Raw genomic sequence first — 16885 nt, 5'->3', positions numbered from 1 at the left:
GCTACCTCCCACCCATTCACTCACTTCTGCAGGAACTCCTCCAGCCCGCAGGGCTTTAGCACAAAGTCACCCACGTCCACATTCCTCAGGTCATCATGGGTGTAGCACAGGGTCTGGTAGATAAGCAAGTCTACAGTGGAGGAACCTGTGAAGGGTAAGGTAGGGGGAGCAATCATGATGGATGTCAAGACAGATGGGTCTCAGTTTCCCCACCCTGATCCCCCTTCCCAGCTAAGTATTCTCCAGCACCATCACCAACCAGATAAAGCAGGCAAGTAGTTCAGAGTTGAGGAAAGTGACTGCACTAGAATGCTGGCCCCAGAGCCAGCCCCTCACCCCCAAAGGAGCATCCTCACTGCCCTTCATCTGGGCCACAAGACGAGGTGGAAATCGAGTCCCAAACACAGTCATCCCCACCCCACTTCAAGGGATGCTCACATCCTCTCCCCACTCACTAACTTACAGTTGCAGGTGAAAGTGAGTGCCTCTTGAAGCCTGTCACACAACACAGTCACCTTCAGGTTGACCTCATCCCCGAGGTGCTCTGGGCTAGGGGTGACAGCACTCCAGACATAGCCAGTGAGGAAGTAGTCTTGGATGTCAGAGCCAGATCGAAGGCTGTACAGGAAGAAAAAAAACCCTCACTGTGCCTTTAGAAGAGAGTAGTCAAGAAGACGTGTGTTGGGAACCTCATGCTCTGAGGCTCAAGAGCCCCTCTGTCCCCACTCAGCCCAGCCCTCCAAATTTGCAGGCCAGGATGGGGGCAGTGGGGTAGCAGCTCTGAGAAACCCCCTTCTTGACACTTCTCTTATAATTGCAAAATGTTTCCCACCATTGAATAGTACAAATAGTTCTAAAATGACAAAGCTTTCCATGCTAAGTTTAATGGAAAATTTTTTATGAATCCATTTCCTTTCTCTTTTAGTTCCAGATAACACTCTTATCGCCAGCTGGGGTGCATTTGCTCTTAAGGGCAACTGAGGGTCAGACTCTAGAGTGATCAGGATACTTTGACCATTCAATGGAGGTTTCATGAATTTTGCTAAAAATGTGAGACTTCTAAGATTTCAAAAACCCTGCAGACACTTGTTGTAGGAAGCATTTTCATAGCTATGAACTGAGATTTACTTATTATGGTGCTTCTTCCCTCCTAAAGAAAGTTTGGAAATGGATGGCCCCCCTCCCGATCCCCCACAGCCCTCCCAAATCCCCTGCCCCATTCTTTAACTCTTACATATCCAGCATGTGGCAAAATGCAGCAACCTCCTCATCTCTCTCTTCTGAGACCTCAAACAACTCATGGCCATTGGCAACAGTGTGGGGCCGGGAGCCCACCTTTAAGAGAAGAGCAGACGACTCAGTGCCTTTTTCCTCATGGTGTCCCCTCCCTATGAGGTACTCCAGACCTAAACTCAAACTCTAGATGAAAAGACTTTCTAGTCACTCGACATTCAATGAAAGGGGCACAAGAACATATGGGACATCCGGGAATACATGTATCTGCTGTCCTAGGAGACCAGGAGCCAAGTTGAAGAAGGAGGCGAAGCTCTGGCTGAGATGGACAAGAGTGTGGCCAAAGCCACTTCAGGAGGGGACAGTCTGATAAGCCTGAGGCAGCCAGTAAGGCAATCCAGTGCTGTTGGGCCTCTCCTGCAACACGGGCTTTCCGGGGGATTCTCCCAGAGGCGTGACAGGGAGCAGAGCAGGCAGCTGTTTTTCCCAGCCCCTCTACTGAGGCTAGAGCAGGTGGGTGGCCCAAATGGTGCCCAGGGAAGCTTGGCCCTGGTCTAAAGCCTCAATATCCACAAGCCCCAGGGACCCAAAGCAGAGAGAGACCCAGAACCCTTAGATAGAGGAGATGACTCAGACACATGTGCCTTCTGGGTAAATGCTATTTGAGGAAGAAAGCGTCAAAGCAGTGGTCTGGGCAGGGGAGGACCTGGTAGAAGCTTGGCTCCTCTGGCTTCCGAGTCAGCCGGCTCTGAACGGCCGGACTGTCAGGGAGCCTGCCTTGGCCCCACTTCCTCTCTCAAAATACGTGTGTGGTGGTAGGATTCTCAGACAAGGTCCCAAACGGTCTCCCATCCCAGAGCTGCTTTCAGTCACCCAGGAGGGTTCCTAAAGAAGCCCCTAGCAAGGCCTGTAGCCCAGCCCTAGGGAGAAGGAAGTGAGGGGGAGGGAGAGCTGGTGCATGACAGGTTTCTGCCTGAGGGGTCTGCTCAGGGCAGCCTGGGAGGCCACACCGGGGACGAGGCTTCAGCTCAGATGGAGATTCGGCCGGCATGTGGTTCCAACAGCTGTTTCTGGGGGGAGTCTAGCTCCGGCCTGTGCACATAGCAACGCCTCATATCTCTCACCCAACCTCTTGGCTACTCTCAAGTCCTCTCTGCCTCTTGGGGCAGATGACAGCAACTGAGCTCCTCATTTGAATATCCAGACTGTTTCCTCTGGTTGACCCTCTCTTGTTAGCCTTGCTCCCCTGGGTGTGCATGGGCGGCGGGGAGTGGGGGTGCACAGAGGGGAGGGCAGCAGTGGGGACAGTTGGCATGTGAGGCCCTGGCTCTGCCAAGTTCGTGCCTGTGTCCCAGTCAAAACAATAGCACCACTGTCAGCAATTAACCCACAAGAGAAAGGAGAGAGAGAGGAAGAAAAAGAGAAAGAGAGAGAGACAGTGGGGGGAGGGAAGAGAAGGCAAGAGAGGGAGAGAACAGAGTGGTCACTGAAGGCCACTCTCATGCCCTTTCTGTACCACTCACTGGCACCATAAGAAAACAAAAGCCACTTACGTTTGCCCAGCTGGCAGGCCCTGGTGGCATCACCCGATGCTGGCTGGGGGAGTCTGCCGGGCAGAGGCTGGCAACAGGGGTATCAGGCTGGCATTTGGAGCCAGCCATTTCCAGAGCTGGCTCCGCTGGCCTGGGATAAGGAGGTTCCCTCTGGCTGGAAGCCCGACGAAAGCGGGGCGGTGGTATAGGCCGAGGGCCCAAGGGGTCCCCCCTCCCAGCAGGCTGAGCCCCTGCAACAAGCTGAGCCGGGGAGGACCAAGGCCGCATTTCCCCACTCAGAACTGGCAAGAGCTTTTTGCTTTGTGCCCGCTTCTTCAAGGAGACTCTGGGCTGAGCTCTGTCTCAGAACTCTGATGACATGCAGGGGATGGGGAAGGGTGAGGGAGTAGGGGAGGCAGGAGAGAGAAGGAGTGACAGAGGTGACCACCTACCAGGGTGCCCTGACTCAGTGAGCAGGCCCAGCTGGGTGTGAGGAACTCAGAGCCGGGAACAGGAATCTCCCAGTCCCTATAAATAGCGGGAACAGCCCCACCTCTCAGAGCAGGGCCTTTAAAAATCCCTGAGCTCTAGGGATGTGGCTTATCCCAGGAGCTGATTCTGCTTTTGGGGGGACTCTCTTAGCAGAAGCAGAGGAAGGAAGAACTGTTGGGAAGGTTCCCAAAGGCTAGACACAAGGTGGGAAAACCCCAGTGCCCCTTAAACAATGGCTATGGAGGAAACCAGGACAGAATGAAGTAGAATGCTAAGCTGTCACAGAAGGTATCAGCAGCCAGGGGCATTGGCTTACGCCTGTAATCCCAGAACTGTGGGAGGCCAAAGTGGACAGATCACCTGAGGTCAGGAGTTCAAGACCAGCCTGGCCAATGTGGTGAAACCCCGTCTCTACTAAAAATACAAAAATTAGCTGGGCGTGGTGGCAGGTGCCTGTAATCCCAGCTACTTGGGAGGCTGAGGCAGGAGAATCTCTTGAACCCGGGAGGCAGAGGCTGCAGTGAGCCAAGATAGCGCCACTGCACTAAAGCCTGGTGACAGAGCGAGACTCCGTCTCAAAAAAAAAAAAAAAAAAAAAAGGCATCAGCCATGGGGGTGTCACTTGTCTCTTGACTCCTTGCAGCCAGGGTTTCCAGGGACCAAGGATGAAACACAAATAGGCCTTCTGGTCCTACCCAGGAGATGCTGCTGAAGCTCCCCTAAACCAGAAAAAAGATCAGAGCTGCCCTGGCACCTGCCTGGGGGCTTTGACCTAGATAGTTCGCTATTTTACACTATGTACTGATAAAAATAAAACTATTTGTCATACTGCATATTTTTTCTAAATATTTTCATTGTGAGAAGAGAATGAGTAGAGATGAATAATGCAAGGGTTGCACGACAATGTGAATGTCGTCAGTGCCACTGACTGCACACTTCCAAATGGTTACGGTGGCGAATTTTACGTTACGTATATTTTATCACAATAAAGAACAGAGCAGGGAGAGAGAGAGAGAGAGAGAAAGGGAGAAGGAGAGGAGGAGAGAGAAGGCTTAGGAACGAGAGAGGCCAGGGCTGAATGCTGGCCCTGCTAGTGCTTGCTGTGTGGCTTTGGACTATCAGGAAGGGTTGTTGTGGAGATCTGGACCAGGGTCTGGCATTCAGTGGGCACTAAACAAGTGGTTACTATTGTGAATGATCTTCATCGCCACGCAGCGTTTTTGGCAGAGCAGGGCCTCAGAGCAAGCGGAAGCAACTTGCTCCGGTCCAGAGGGCCATTCAGCCAGTCAATAATGAATCCCATAACTCCCAATTCAGTCCTTACATCAGGAAGCAGGCACACGCTAGGAACCAGGATTCCCAAATGCCTGCCCCAGAAGGGCCGTTTTGGCCAAGATACATGAAACCTGGCCCTGAGAAGGAGCCCTCCCTCTACTGGTGTCCACCCCTAATCAAGCCTCCCTTGGACCTCCCCCACCAGGGCCAGGGTCCCAAAGAGAGTAGGAGAGGCCTAAAGGGGTAAGGACTTGGCAGAGTTGGATGTAGAACAGCAGAGACTAGTCCCTGTTTCTGAAGGACATGGAGAAAGGAAGGCAGAAGAAACACAAGAAGGTCCTCACCGGGGCTGCAGAAATCCGGCGGTTCTTGCCAGGCGTCGCATTCTTTCGGTTGCCATAGCGGGAGGCATAGGTGCGGGGGGGCACCTGAGGGGGCATAGTCTTGCTCCTGGCCACGGGTTTTCCAGAGGTGTCTTTGCTGAAGTCCAGCGGCCCTCGGCCCTCCTTCCAGCCCCTGGTGGCATCCCGCAACATCTCCGCATCATAGGTCGATTTCAAGTTGAGCCTAGTAATTGCATCATTGATACCATCATAGTCCACAGACCCCAGTAGGCGCCCCTGACCCCCACCTCCCGGCACCTCTTCCTCTTCTAGGATCCGATGCTCTAGCAGTTTGCCCGGCAATTGTTCGACCAAAGAGAAAGTGTTGATGTCACTGGGCTGGGAGATCTTGGAGGATGAGGGGGACCCCTTTCTGGGAGGCAGGGGAGGGGTATCCCAGATAGAAGCTCGGGGAGGCAGAGGAGGTGGGGATAGTTTCTTGCAAGAGCCCTCTATGTCCCCTGGTCCTGGGGACGAAGAGACTCCCCCATCTGAACCATCAAAAATGTAGAGATAGTCTCCAGACAGGGAGCCTTTGGGCCAGGGATCTGAGCCAGGCTGTGGCCCTTGGGAGGTAGAGTGGTTGGGCGGCCCTTCCTGTGGGGAGAGTGAGTTGTAGTTGAGGGTAGGATCAGAGCCAGAGAGACCGCGTAACAGCTTGAGGTCGGTCCGCCTTCCTGCTGGCTTGCTGTAAAAGTCTACCCCAGGCTCATCCCAACTGATGAGAGAGGGGTCTGCGTTCTGCTTGGCTCTGTTCTCCTCCTTGTCATGCCGGAGCCGGGACAGGGCATCATACTCCATCTGCAGGGCTTCGGCCATCGCTAGCTCTTTGCGGCTGATGCCCACTGACTCCAGGGACTTCCAGTGTTCCCCATTGCCCTGAGTCGAAGACATGGTGAGGATGGGGGACACAGGCGACAAAGTCTCTACTTCCTGCCAACGTCAGTTCTGGAGGGTTGTGACATGGTGTCTGGGCGCCTGCAGGTGAGGGGTAAAAATATCAATCAGTCACAAAGAGAGATTTACTAATCATCCATAATAATCCAATTTAGGTGATATTATCTGGGCCAGTGCCTGCTTCTTCGTTGTGTACAACTAATGGAATGTACAGGAAGATGGAGGAAAAAAGGGATACCAAGACAACTTTACCTATTTATTATATCCAACTATCCATCCATTCATCTCTACATGCCTCATCTCTGCGCCCTAATCCCTATACTCACCTCTGTCATTTGTGCCCCAAAAAGAGAGAGAGGCACCTTTTTTTTTTTTTTTTTTTGAGACGGAGTCTCGCTGTGTCACCCAGGCTGGAATGCAATGGTGCGATCTCGGCTCACTGCAACCTCCACCTCCCAGGTTCAAGTGATTCTCCTGCCTCAGCCTCCCTAGTAGCTGGGATTACAGGCGCCCACTACTGCGCCCGGCTAATTTTTGTATTTTTAGTAGAGACAGGGTTTTGTCATGTTGGCCAGGCTGGTTTCGAACTCTTGACCTCAGGTGATCCACCTGCCTAGGCCTCCCAAAGTGTTGGGATTACAGGCGTGAGCTACCACGCCCAGCCAAGAGGCACCTTCCATTAGCCAAGAAGAAGAGATGGAAGCAAAGCTTCTCCAGTCAATTTGAAGAGGACAGCTCTCATACACTACTGGTGGGGAATGTAAAATGGTACAACCACTTTGGAAAACAGGCAGGTTCTTAAAAAGGTAAACATACACCTAACACAGGATTCAACTATCACTCCTACTTATCCAAGAAAAATAAAAGCATATGTCTACACAAAGACTTGATCATGAATATCCACAGCAGCTTTATTTGTAATATCCCAAAATGTCCATCAACAGTGAATGGATTTTTAAAAATGTGATGCCTATACAATTGAATACTACTTGGCAATAAAAAGGAATGAATTATTGACAAATGCAATAACAAGGCTAATCTTAAAATAGCTTTGCTGAGTAAAAGATGCCAGACAAAACAGTATGAGTACATATGATTCCATTTATATAAAATTCTGGAAAATGCAAACTGATCTATAATGACAGAAAGCAGATCAGCGGTATCTGGGGGACAGAGTGGAAAGAGGGGTGGATTACAAAGGGACACAAGGGAACCTTTGCAGGTGATGAATATGTTCATTATCTTGATTGTGGTCATGGCTTCATTGGTATACTCACATGTCAAAACTTATCAAATTACACACTTTCAATCTGTATATTTTATTATATGTCAATTACACCTCAATAAAACTATAAATGAAAAGTACAAGAGAACCCTGTGAAACGGACCTTGTAATTACTCAGCTTGCACTAGTATCCTCCCAAAATACACCAATATATAAAATAAAACAAAGCTTGCCAACAGGTGAGACCCGGCTACCTGATGTCTTACAGGTGTGCCAAAATATTGATTTTTTCCCCCAGCCCTCAGGAAGCCACACTGGATCTCCAGGCCAGTGCTTCCACTTACTTCAGCGGTGGTATCCTTTTCTCTAGAAGCCATGACGTGAACAGAGTTGAGAAGCACTCAACAAATGGTGGTAATGACAAGGTCAGTCTGGCCCAGTGGTTCTCAACCCCAGCTGCAACATTAGCAACACTGGGGGAACTTTTTTTTTTTTTTGAGACGGAGTCTCACTCTGTCGCCCAGGCTGGAGTGCAGTGGCAGGATCTCGGCTCACTGCAAGCTCCACCTCCCAGGTTCATGCCATTCTCCTGCCTCAGCCTCCCAAGTAGCTGGGACTACAGGCACCCGCCACCACGCCCGGCTAATTTGTTGTATTTTTAGTAGAGATGGGGTTTCACCGTGTTAGCCAGGATGGTCTTGATCTCCTGACCTCGTGATCCACCCAGCTCGGCCTCCCAAAGTTCTGGGATTACAGGCGTGAGCCACCGCACCCGGCCCGACTGGGGGAACTTTTAAAAAGTACCGAAGCCCGGCCGGATACGGTGGCTCACGCCTATAATCCCAGAACTTTGGGAGGCTGAGGTAGACAGATCACCTGAGGTCAGGAGTTCGAGACCAGCCTGGCTAACATGGTGAAACCTCGTCTCTACTAAAAATACAAAAAATTAGCCAGGCGTGGTGGCACACGTCTATAATCCCAGCTACTCAGGAGGCTGAGGCAGGAGAATCACTTGAACCCGGGAGGCGGAAGTTGCAGTGAGCTGAGAGTGCATCATTTCACTCCAGCTTGGGCAACAAGAGCAAAACTCTGTCTAAAAAAAACAAAGTACTGAAGCCTGAATACTCTCAAGAGATTCTGATTTAATTGCTCTGTGGTAGGGTAATGGTATTTTTTAAAAACTCCCCAGGAGATTCTAATGTGTAGCCCAACCTCAGAACTGTGGATCTATGAATGTGTGTTTGTGATTAGGTTGGGGGAGACCAGTGTGAAGTAGTCACTTCTGACTCTTAGCATCAGCAGCCAAGAGGTTGACAGTTTCATAAAAATTATCAGAAAATGTTCATTCTATTGTACTGCTTCACCCAACAGGTAACAAACATGAAATTATACCTCATGATTAGAATGTTGAAAACATCAATAGGAAAAAGGCTCAGATAGACTCTTGGGTGGCAAGTTGCTTAGATTCAAAATAAGTTAGGACAAAGGTATCCCTTACCCTGGGGTGCCCTCCCAGGACCCTGGTACATCTGTCAGGTATAGGCACAGGACCCTGGTCTGAAGGGTTCTGGCTCAGTGAATCTGACAACTATTGCACTTAGGAATTAGTTCACCAAGGACAGACCGGCCCAAGCCCAGCCTCAGAGTATCTAAAGCAGTTCACTGTTAACTTAATTTCTCTGCCTTTCCACAGCTCCTTACAGATCACTTTTTATCCACAGTGGGTATGAGGGAGTCTTGCTATTTGAAATTCAAAGGAGTAGCATAAGCAGATGGAGATATCCAGAACCTAGCTGCCTGGAGCTGGGAGACTAGTCCCAGGAAAAGGAGGGCCTAGTGCCTTATAGATAGGAGATACCAGATAAATGCTCAAAGTTGGATTGGGCTTAAGTATGTTAATCCAGAGAATGACTGTGTATTTTCAGCGCTGAGCTAGGACAAGCAGAGTATTAAGATTTGCCTTAGCAGGCACTATTGTGAGAAGGAAAATTCAGGCCATTGGAAATAATCTTTTTCAACTTCAAGCCGCTCTTCCAACACCCACTTATGCATACTTGCACTCAGCTTCACTTTCTTCCTTTTGGCCCAGGGGAAGCAGATTCCTGCCTCCTGCTGAGGCACAATCCTCTTCTGCTCTTGCCCCATCCACTTCATCTCTAGGATAATGCTCCATGGATTTCCCTTCCCTCTCCTGTATCTTCAATCTCTTCTCCTTAACATGGTTTTTCTCTTCAGCACATAAACATGCTTCACCTAATCTTAACAAGAAAGGAAAAACTCCGAACCCTAAACACCTCCCCTTGACTTTTTTTTTTTTTTTTTTTTTTGAGATGGAGTTTCGCTCTTGCTGCCCAAGCTGGAGTGCAATGGCGCGATCTCGGCTCACCGCAAGCTCCGCCTCCCGGGTTCAAGCGATTCTCCTGCCTCAGCCTCCCGAGTAGTTGGGATTGCAGGCATGCGCCACCACGCGCAGCTAATTTTGTATTTTTAGTAGAGACAGAGTTTCATCATGTTGGTCAGGCTAGTCGCGAACTCCCGACCTCAGGTGATCCGCCCGCCTCGGCCCCCCAAAGTGCTGGGATTACAGGCGTGAGCCACCATGCCCAGCTCCCCTTGACTTTTTGTCCTCTCTGTTCATCCTTCCGTTCTCAGCCAAGCTTCCAGAGAATGGACTACACCTGATGTTTCCAAATTCTCCCTTCCCATTTACTCTTTAACTCATTGTAATCTGATGTCTGCCCCCCACATCCCACTAAAACTGCTCCAGCAACAATGCCTGGGCTGCCCAGTTCCATAGCCATTTCCACCTGCCTGGACATTGCTGCTGTATTTGGCTCTCCAAACCATTCCCTTCTTCCTTAAACCCTCTCCCCCTGGCTTTCATGAAGATATTTTTTTCTTGTTCTCCATCTCCTCCTTCTTTGTCTTCCTCTTCCTTTGTCCACCCCTGAAATGTTGGTGTTGGCTCAGGATTCTATTCTCAGCTTACTGTTAACTCTACCCCCTCTGCTTGGGCAATCTCATCTATTCTTGTTTCCTATCCATACTACTCACATGTTGATGATTCCAAATATGTATCTCTCCTTCAAGTTTACATGCCCACTCATATCTCAAAATCCAAATGTCCAAAACTCAACTATCATCTTCTTTCCTCCCCACAATCTGCTCCTTGCTCCTGGTTCCTCATTGTGGTGAATGGCACCACCCAGTCCCCCAAGCTAAAAATCCTGCAGTCATCCTAGAGTCCCCCTTCCTTTCACCCCTCTCTCTAATTGCCAAGGCCTGCCACCTTTTCCTCCTTAATACTTCCCAAAGTTAATCTTTCCTTCTATCCTAACTGTGGTTGCCCTAATTCAAGCCCTTATCTTCTCTCATTTGGGCTATTACAATGGCCTCCTAATAGTCCTTCCCCCTACTAACCTTGGCCTCTTCAAGGCTTTTTCACAGAACATCCTGAGGGCTCTTCCTAAAATGTAAATCTGATCACCTCGCTTCCTGCCTAAGATATTTCAAAGGCTCTCTGATTTCTCTATAAGACTCTCTCCTGCCCTGCTCTCCCTCTCACCTCCAACCATTCATGACCACGTATGTGATACCTCCGTGACTTGGTTCAAATTGTTCCAATTTGCTATTTGCTATTGGCTCCCAATAGCAACCAGTGTATATCTCAAACACAGGCTTAAGATATTTTATTCAAAATTACATGTTTATGGATCCATCACCCCTACTACGTTCCTCAAGTTCCAAATTCCCATCATTTCCACTGAGCTTGAACTGGAATGTCAGGGCAGAACCTTCTGGGAGGTGGGGAATTTTCAGACATGGAGATGGGTGGTCAGGATGTAGGTGGTGTGCTCCTTAGTATCCTTCAGACACAGGACTGGGTTTTGGAACTAACCAGGTTGGATTGGCATCTGTAAGGCAGGTGCAAGGATGGCAAGAAAACCACACACAGTCCCTTCCAGCTCTGGGATTCCTTGATTCCAACCTACTGATTCCTTAGGTCAAATCTCTCAGAGGACTCCAAAGTCACAGGAAAGAGAAGGAAAGGTCCCAGGGTGATCCAAGCAGGCACTGTTCCTGAAGCTCTTCCCAGACTGGAATTCAGACAGAGGAAAGGCGAGCTACCCCTCTCTAACCACTATCCTCCTGGCTCTGGGCCAGGCCACCACTAGACTGTCTCAGCCACACAGGGAAGGAAGCCCAGCCCTCTGACAGATCTCACGCCCAGGGCCACACTGGCAATGCTCCTCCCAAAGGCTCAGCACTCAGCTCACTATGATGCTGAGAGGTGGCAGTGAGGAAATAGGACAAACAGCATCCCCCACAGGACCAAGAAGGCCACCCCCAAGGTGAAGCGAAGGTTCAGAGAGCAGCAGCCAGACACGAGGAAACTCCAGAGACAGAAAGACAGGAGCAACCAGTCCCAGCGACCTTGAAACACAGCGACCTGGCTTCCTCTAAAAATTCAAGCCCTAGATTTCATTTTCCAGGACTAGAGGACACGCAGAAAGTATTTTAGGAATCAGGGTTTCATGTTTCCTGCCTCCCCACTTCCCCAATTCAGTTCTCTCTCTGTCAGGCTCTACATTAGAAATTGCTCTAGGGCCAGGCGTAGTGGCTCATGTCAAAGTCTGTAATCCCAAGGACTTTGGGAAGCCGAGGCAGGGGGATTGCTTGAGCCCAGGGTTCAAGACCATCCCTATGGGGGGAAAAAAAATTAGCTGGGTGTGGTGGCATGGACCTATAGTCCCAGCTACTGGGAAGGGTTAAGTGGATGGATTGTTTGGACCTGGGAGTTTGAGGCTACAGTGAGCCGTGATCGTGCCATTGCACTCCAGTCTGAGTGACAGAGACCCTGTCTCAAATTAAATTAAATTAAATTTAAATTTAAATTAAGATTGCTCCATTCCCTTAGTCTTCAAGGGCTACTAGGGATTCTGTATAAAAACAAATAGCCATGTCGGTCCCTTGAAAGAGGAAGGGTAGATCAGGGCCTGCGTCTCTGCTACTCTGCAGCCCATCCAGGGAGAGATGGCTGGGGCCAATGCCACTATGTCACACAACTCTAGGGGGCACCCCACACATTGTATTCTATGTGAATGATACCCCCGACCACAAAAATGAAAACCATGTGAATGGTGCCTCCTGGAGTTATACACCTTGGTGGTTCAGGCTGCGTTCTCTCCTAATGTCCACCTCTTAGAAAACAGATGGAAATCGTCCAGAAGGTCTGTTACAGCCAGTTTTCTTTCACCACCTGCCTGCAATAATTGTTAACATTTCTCCACAGTTGCTCTCTTTCTTGCTCTGCTTTACCATTTAAAAGTAAGATGCCCTTTGCAAAGTGTTTGTAAGAAACACTTTGCCTCTAAAAACTTCAGCCTGAATCTCTAAGAGCAAGGGCATTCTCCTATGTAAAACACAATGCCATGAGCACACCCACAAAACTTAACATTGACAACAATAATATTATCTAATGCACACTCCACATTTGAGTGACCGCAATTGTCATCTGCGAAGCTTTAAAAATATACACATTCCCGACCTCTCCTCTGGAAGTTCTGACTCAGTAGGGTGAGTCCCTGGATGCTGGATGCTTCAATAGCCCCTGAAGTGATTCAAATGTGCAGCCAGGTTTGACCCCACAGAAGAGGGTTTCAGAACTCTCAGGAAGACAAGAAGACCTGGGTAGAGGCACCCCAAAAAGCACCAGTCAGCTGACGAAACAAGAGGACATGCCTATGGCCAAGCAGGTCGGTGCCACGGTCTGAGCTGCACCAGGCACCAAACTCAGTCTCACAGCTGCCCACAGATGGCTGAGGGCTGGCCGGGGAGGAAATGGGGTCAGGACAGAGTGACACAATGGTTCAGAGTCAAAGGGTGGAAAGAAAGGAGAGGGCACTCCCTCCAGTGGAGCTGGCTCTGTTTAGTCCCTGTGCCAGAGAGGGAGGAGCCCAGGGGCCACCACTGGAGCCAGTGGGTGGTGAGGGTTCCTGCTGTCTTGCTGGAAGGCACCCTAACAGAATTGTTCTCCTTGGGACTGGGAGAATCTAGAGGGGTCTGGGTCATCTCTTCCCCATACCCTGAGCCACAGATTGGATCCCAAAGGGTGTTGAGTACCAGCTACATGCCAGGCCAGGCACATACATATCTAAAGACTACAAGTATTCAGATGACTATGGCACAATTCCAGGGAGCTTACAATCTAGCAAAGGTGGCAGACACATACATAAAGAATTCAATCCCCTCTTGGGGTGTAAAGCAGGAAGCAAGAAGGTACTGCATGTCTTGGACCATCTTCAGTGGGCAGGGAAAATGGAAAGCTCTCAAGCAAGGCGGTGAAGAATATGCAGGGTTTCAAGCCCCCAGTCTTGGGCATCCTGATTTTCAGTAGATTTTACTAAGGGAAGAGACTCAGCTCTAGGACTTCCCCAGGAAGGGACCCTCAGCACTTCCCCTAAGGACAGGCAGGGTCAGGGAGTCAGAGGCCATTAGGACTTAAACCCTTTGGTGTCCAGGTTTTTCTCTTCAGAGAGGACCTCCACTTCTGTCCATCCCCCAGCACCCACACTCACCCATACCCCCAATCCCACCTCCTGTGCAGCCAGGGACCCTGCCTCGCATCTCACTCCACACACATGCCGCTGGCTCCAACTGCCGCTCCCACAGCCCAGCTCTAACAGGGAACATCAACACACTGCCAGGAATCCGACTCCTACAGCAGGGAGGTGTATTAAGGTCAAGCAAGCCGGCTCCCCCAGCCTCCAACAGATGTGCATCTGATCCCTGCTTCCTTATGGAAAACCCACACGTTGTATACAGCTCTATAAGCTTTTTTGATGGCAGGTCTATTACAGAATCACATGCATCCATAAGGTCTTTCTCTTCTCTAGTGTGCGTGCCCTCTGGGTGCCTCTCATCTAGTTCCAAATGTGAGAAGACAAAATAACAGCTTGTGTTTTCTTCCCACTTATACATCCCCTCTCTAGTAACCTCTATAGCTAAACTAAAGCAGCCGCACATGGTCTGGCATTTCCTACCAGGACTTACTCTCCATTATTCTACTCTCTGGGCATACCATACCCTGGACTCTCCATTAATTTGAAGCCAAAGTGCACACAAGAGTTTAGTGGAAGTCTTTCTGGGTCCTAGACAATCAGAGGGACAGAAGCTTGGAGCCTGTGGGACACAGCTACATAAAGTCAGGTCTGCATGCACTGCTGACTCCAACTCAGAGACCCCAATTCTAGCTCAGAAACCATTTGGTCTCATGCGCACACATAGAATCCTTGGAGATCACAGCTCCTGCTACATACCCTGTAGACTGTGGGCTCTGCATATGAGGAGACCAGGATGGAAGAGGTGAGGCAGCTTGTGGCTCCTCTAAAAACTTTCCTTCCTCTAGAGCTGGCAATTTTGATTGCAGGGTCAGGAACCAGAAGCTGGCAATCAACTGAATGGAACATTTGGCAAAGAAGGAAGAAAAGCTTTGGCAGTACGTGTATTTCTAACCCAGGAATCATCCCAGGAGCCAGAGCAGCCACATCTCTGTCTGGTTCCTACTTCCTGCTTCCTCCTCCCCTCTTCCCTCACCCAAGAACCAATCCTTCTCATCCAGTTCACCCCAGGTTCCCTCTAAGGGCATGGTAGTTATGAGGGACTCCTCCAGCTTTCTTGGCCTTCCAGAGAAAGGTAGGGGGACAGGGAAGGTCCCAGGATGACCTCCCCTGACCAACCTTGGCCTCCAGCTGAGGAGACCACCGAGGGAACTTCTTTACACACAACTTTCACACCAGCCCATCCTGTATCAGAAAAACAACCACAGAATTTCCAAAAAGCAACACCTAGGAAACCCTAAACGCTCTGAAAATACTGTAGATGCTGTGAAGTATAAACAAAGGTCCTCTGAAAGAGGACACAGAAAATGGGTGGAGTTAGAGACGAAGACACAGTAGCTCTCTTTAGGCCTGGCCTCCCCCATCTACCACCCTCCTCAGCTTTGCCTCGACACAGCATTTGCTTCCTATAAACTGAGGTCTTCTGCAAGGCCCAGATTGTCACCACTGTCACCTCCAGCCTCAGTTCAGCTTCCTTAGCTCATGCCCTTGGGAATCCAGTTCTGCAGGATTCATTCCTGTGTGGGCGGGGAAAACTCCCTGGAGGATGCCAGCCTGTTCAGCAGAGTCCATAAAGCAAGTCCCAGCTGTTCCCATCCAGCCAGGGCACCAAAGTGAGGAAACAACATAACAACAAGGCTCTGCTCTGCCTGGAGGGCTCATCAGAGAGAGGACAGGAGAGGCCACGGCAGAGGAGCTGCCTCCGCAGGTCTTCTGCACTGGGCTCGGCGGGGCTGGGCTAACCCATCCAGGTCTGCAAGGAGCAAGGAGGCAGTGTGGAGGCGTACTTCAAACGAGGGCCCGGCCCCATTCCAAGGGGATGAGGATGTACGTCGGGGTAACTGCAGAGGCACTGGACTGACCAGAGAGCACTGAATAATGCCAGTGAGACCATCCTCCAGAAGGAAGACATCCTTGCTGGGCTGACACTGGCTTTTTGAGCAAGTGTCTCCAATTCGTTCAATTATAATGATTGTTAGGGTGCTTTCTGGTAGCACCTTTCTCAGATGTCGGAAAGGTTCTCTCTGGTCTTGAAGACAGAGTCCTCCTTTCTGTCCCAGATGAGAGGGAGGACCACTAAGGCTAAGTGACTTTGTACTGTCTCTCCTACTGGAGCTGTTCCAGAGTTGGGAAAAGATTGTAGACCCGATGAAGGGAGGCTGGCATGGTGGGAATACTCAGAAACACTCTTGGCCCCAGCCCTGTGCTCTCCCCTGCAAGTATACACTCAGCACAGATATGCCAGAGCCCCAGTACCCAGAAGGATCACACACATAAGAGTAGAGGAGGCAGGGCCAGCAGCTCCCAGGTGGTGGTGCTGTCTGTGGGGAGGATGGGGGTGACTGCCTGTAAGCCTGGGTGCAGGAGCCAATGGGCAGGGCCAGGCTGTGTGGGTGGTGGGCTGCCGGCAGCTGACAGCCACCTGCTCAGCTCTGAGAAGGGTCAAAGGAAGTCAAGCAGAAAAAGGCAGAGCCAGCCATTCATGGGAACCGGCTAAGGCGCCGACCAGCCCCCGCGCCACGCTTCTTTCCTCCCTTGGGATAGGAAGGCTCTCCACCACGTGCCCACAGCCCAGCCCACTGTCCCTGTGCCATCATGGTGTTCCTCAACCAGCAAGCTAGACTCAGAGTCTAATGATAAAGCAGGATATCTTCAGTTAATGCTAACTCCTCAAATATCAAGGCAATCCCTAATAGATTACAGTCACTCTTGGGGGCCTGAAGCCATAGGGATCACACAAACCATGTGTAACCCCCAACCCCTCCACATACTTTTCCCCCTGCACCCCACACACACATCTATGTCTCCCCGCTACATACACACCACACACCTCCCATGCTTATCCCATACCCCTCACACCCTCCCCATACACACCCTACTCTCCCCCGACACACACCCTCCTGCTCACTCACTCCCTCACCAGCTCTCCCAGAAGAGAAGACAGGAAGCTGGCCTAGACCCATAAGGTCACATTCTTTTTTTTTTTTTTTTTTTGAGACATAGTCTCGCTCTGTCGCCCAGGCTAAGTGCAGTGGCGTGATCTCCGCTCACTGCAACCTCCGCCTCACAGGTTGAAGCAATTCTCTGCCTCAGCTTCCTGAACCACAGGCACCCGCCACCATGCCCAGCTAATTTTTTGTATTTTTAGTAGACACGGGGTTTCATCATGTTAGCCAGGATGGTCTCGATCTCCTGACCTCATGATCCACCTGCCTGGGCCTCCCAAAG

The 16885-nt window shown here is 50.4% G+C and overlaps 1 protein-coding gene across 9 annotated transcripts in view; it reads right to left on the bottom strand.

Moving 5' to 3' along the window:
- Positions 1 to 16885, bottom strand: part of PIK3C2B (phosphatidylinositol-4-phosphate 3-kinase catalytic subunit type 2 beta) — a 71107-nt gene that overhangs the window by 41333 nt on the left and 12889 nt on the right. For 7 of the 9 annotated variants that reach the window (XR_010150944.1, XM_016936888.4, XM_063792910.1 and 4 more), the window contains 4 exons: positions 4877 to 5893; positions 1235 to 1335; positions 464 to 618; positions 25 to 145 (listed from right to left, as the gene is read on the bottom strand). Coding sequence is in view for 8 of the 9 variants with exons in the window: in XM_016936888.4 (XP_016792377.2) it covers positions 25 to 145; positions 464 to 618; positions 1235 to 1335; positions 4877 to 5809 (1310 nt within the window). In the remaining variant the exon portion in view is untranslated. Of the gene's footprint in view, positions 1 to 24; positions 146 to 463; positions 619 to 1234; positions 1336 to 2786; positions 3137 to 4876; positions 5894 to 14356; positions 14488 to 16885 lie in introns of those variants that run through there. The other 2 variants (XM_016936904.4, XM_016936926.4) reach the window with 2 other exon arrangements.

Source organism: Pan troglodytes, chromosome 1 (genome assembly GCF_028858775.2).
Source record: "Pan troglodytes isolate AG18354 chromosome 1, NHGRI_mPanTro3-v2.0_pri, whole genome shotgun sequence".
Lineage (NCBI taxonomy): Eukaryota > Metazoa > Chordata > Mammalia > Primates > Hominidae > Pan > Pan troglodytes.
The sequence above is the reverse complement of the archived record's forward strand: the minus strand, read 5'-3'. Positions and strand labels throughout refer to the sequence as shown.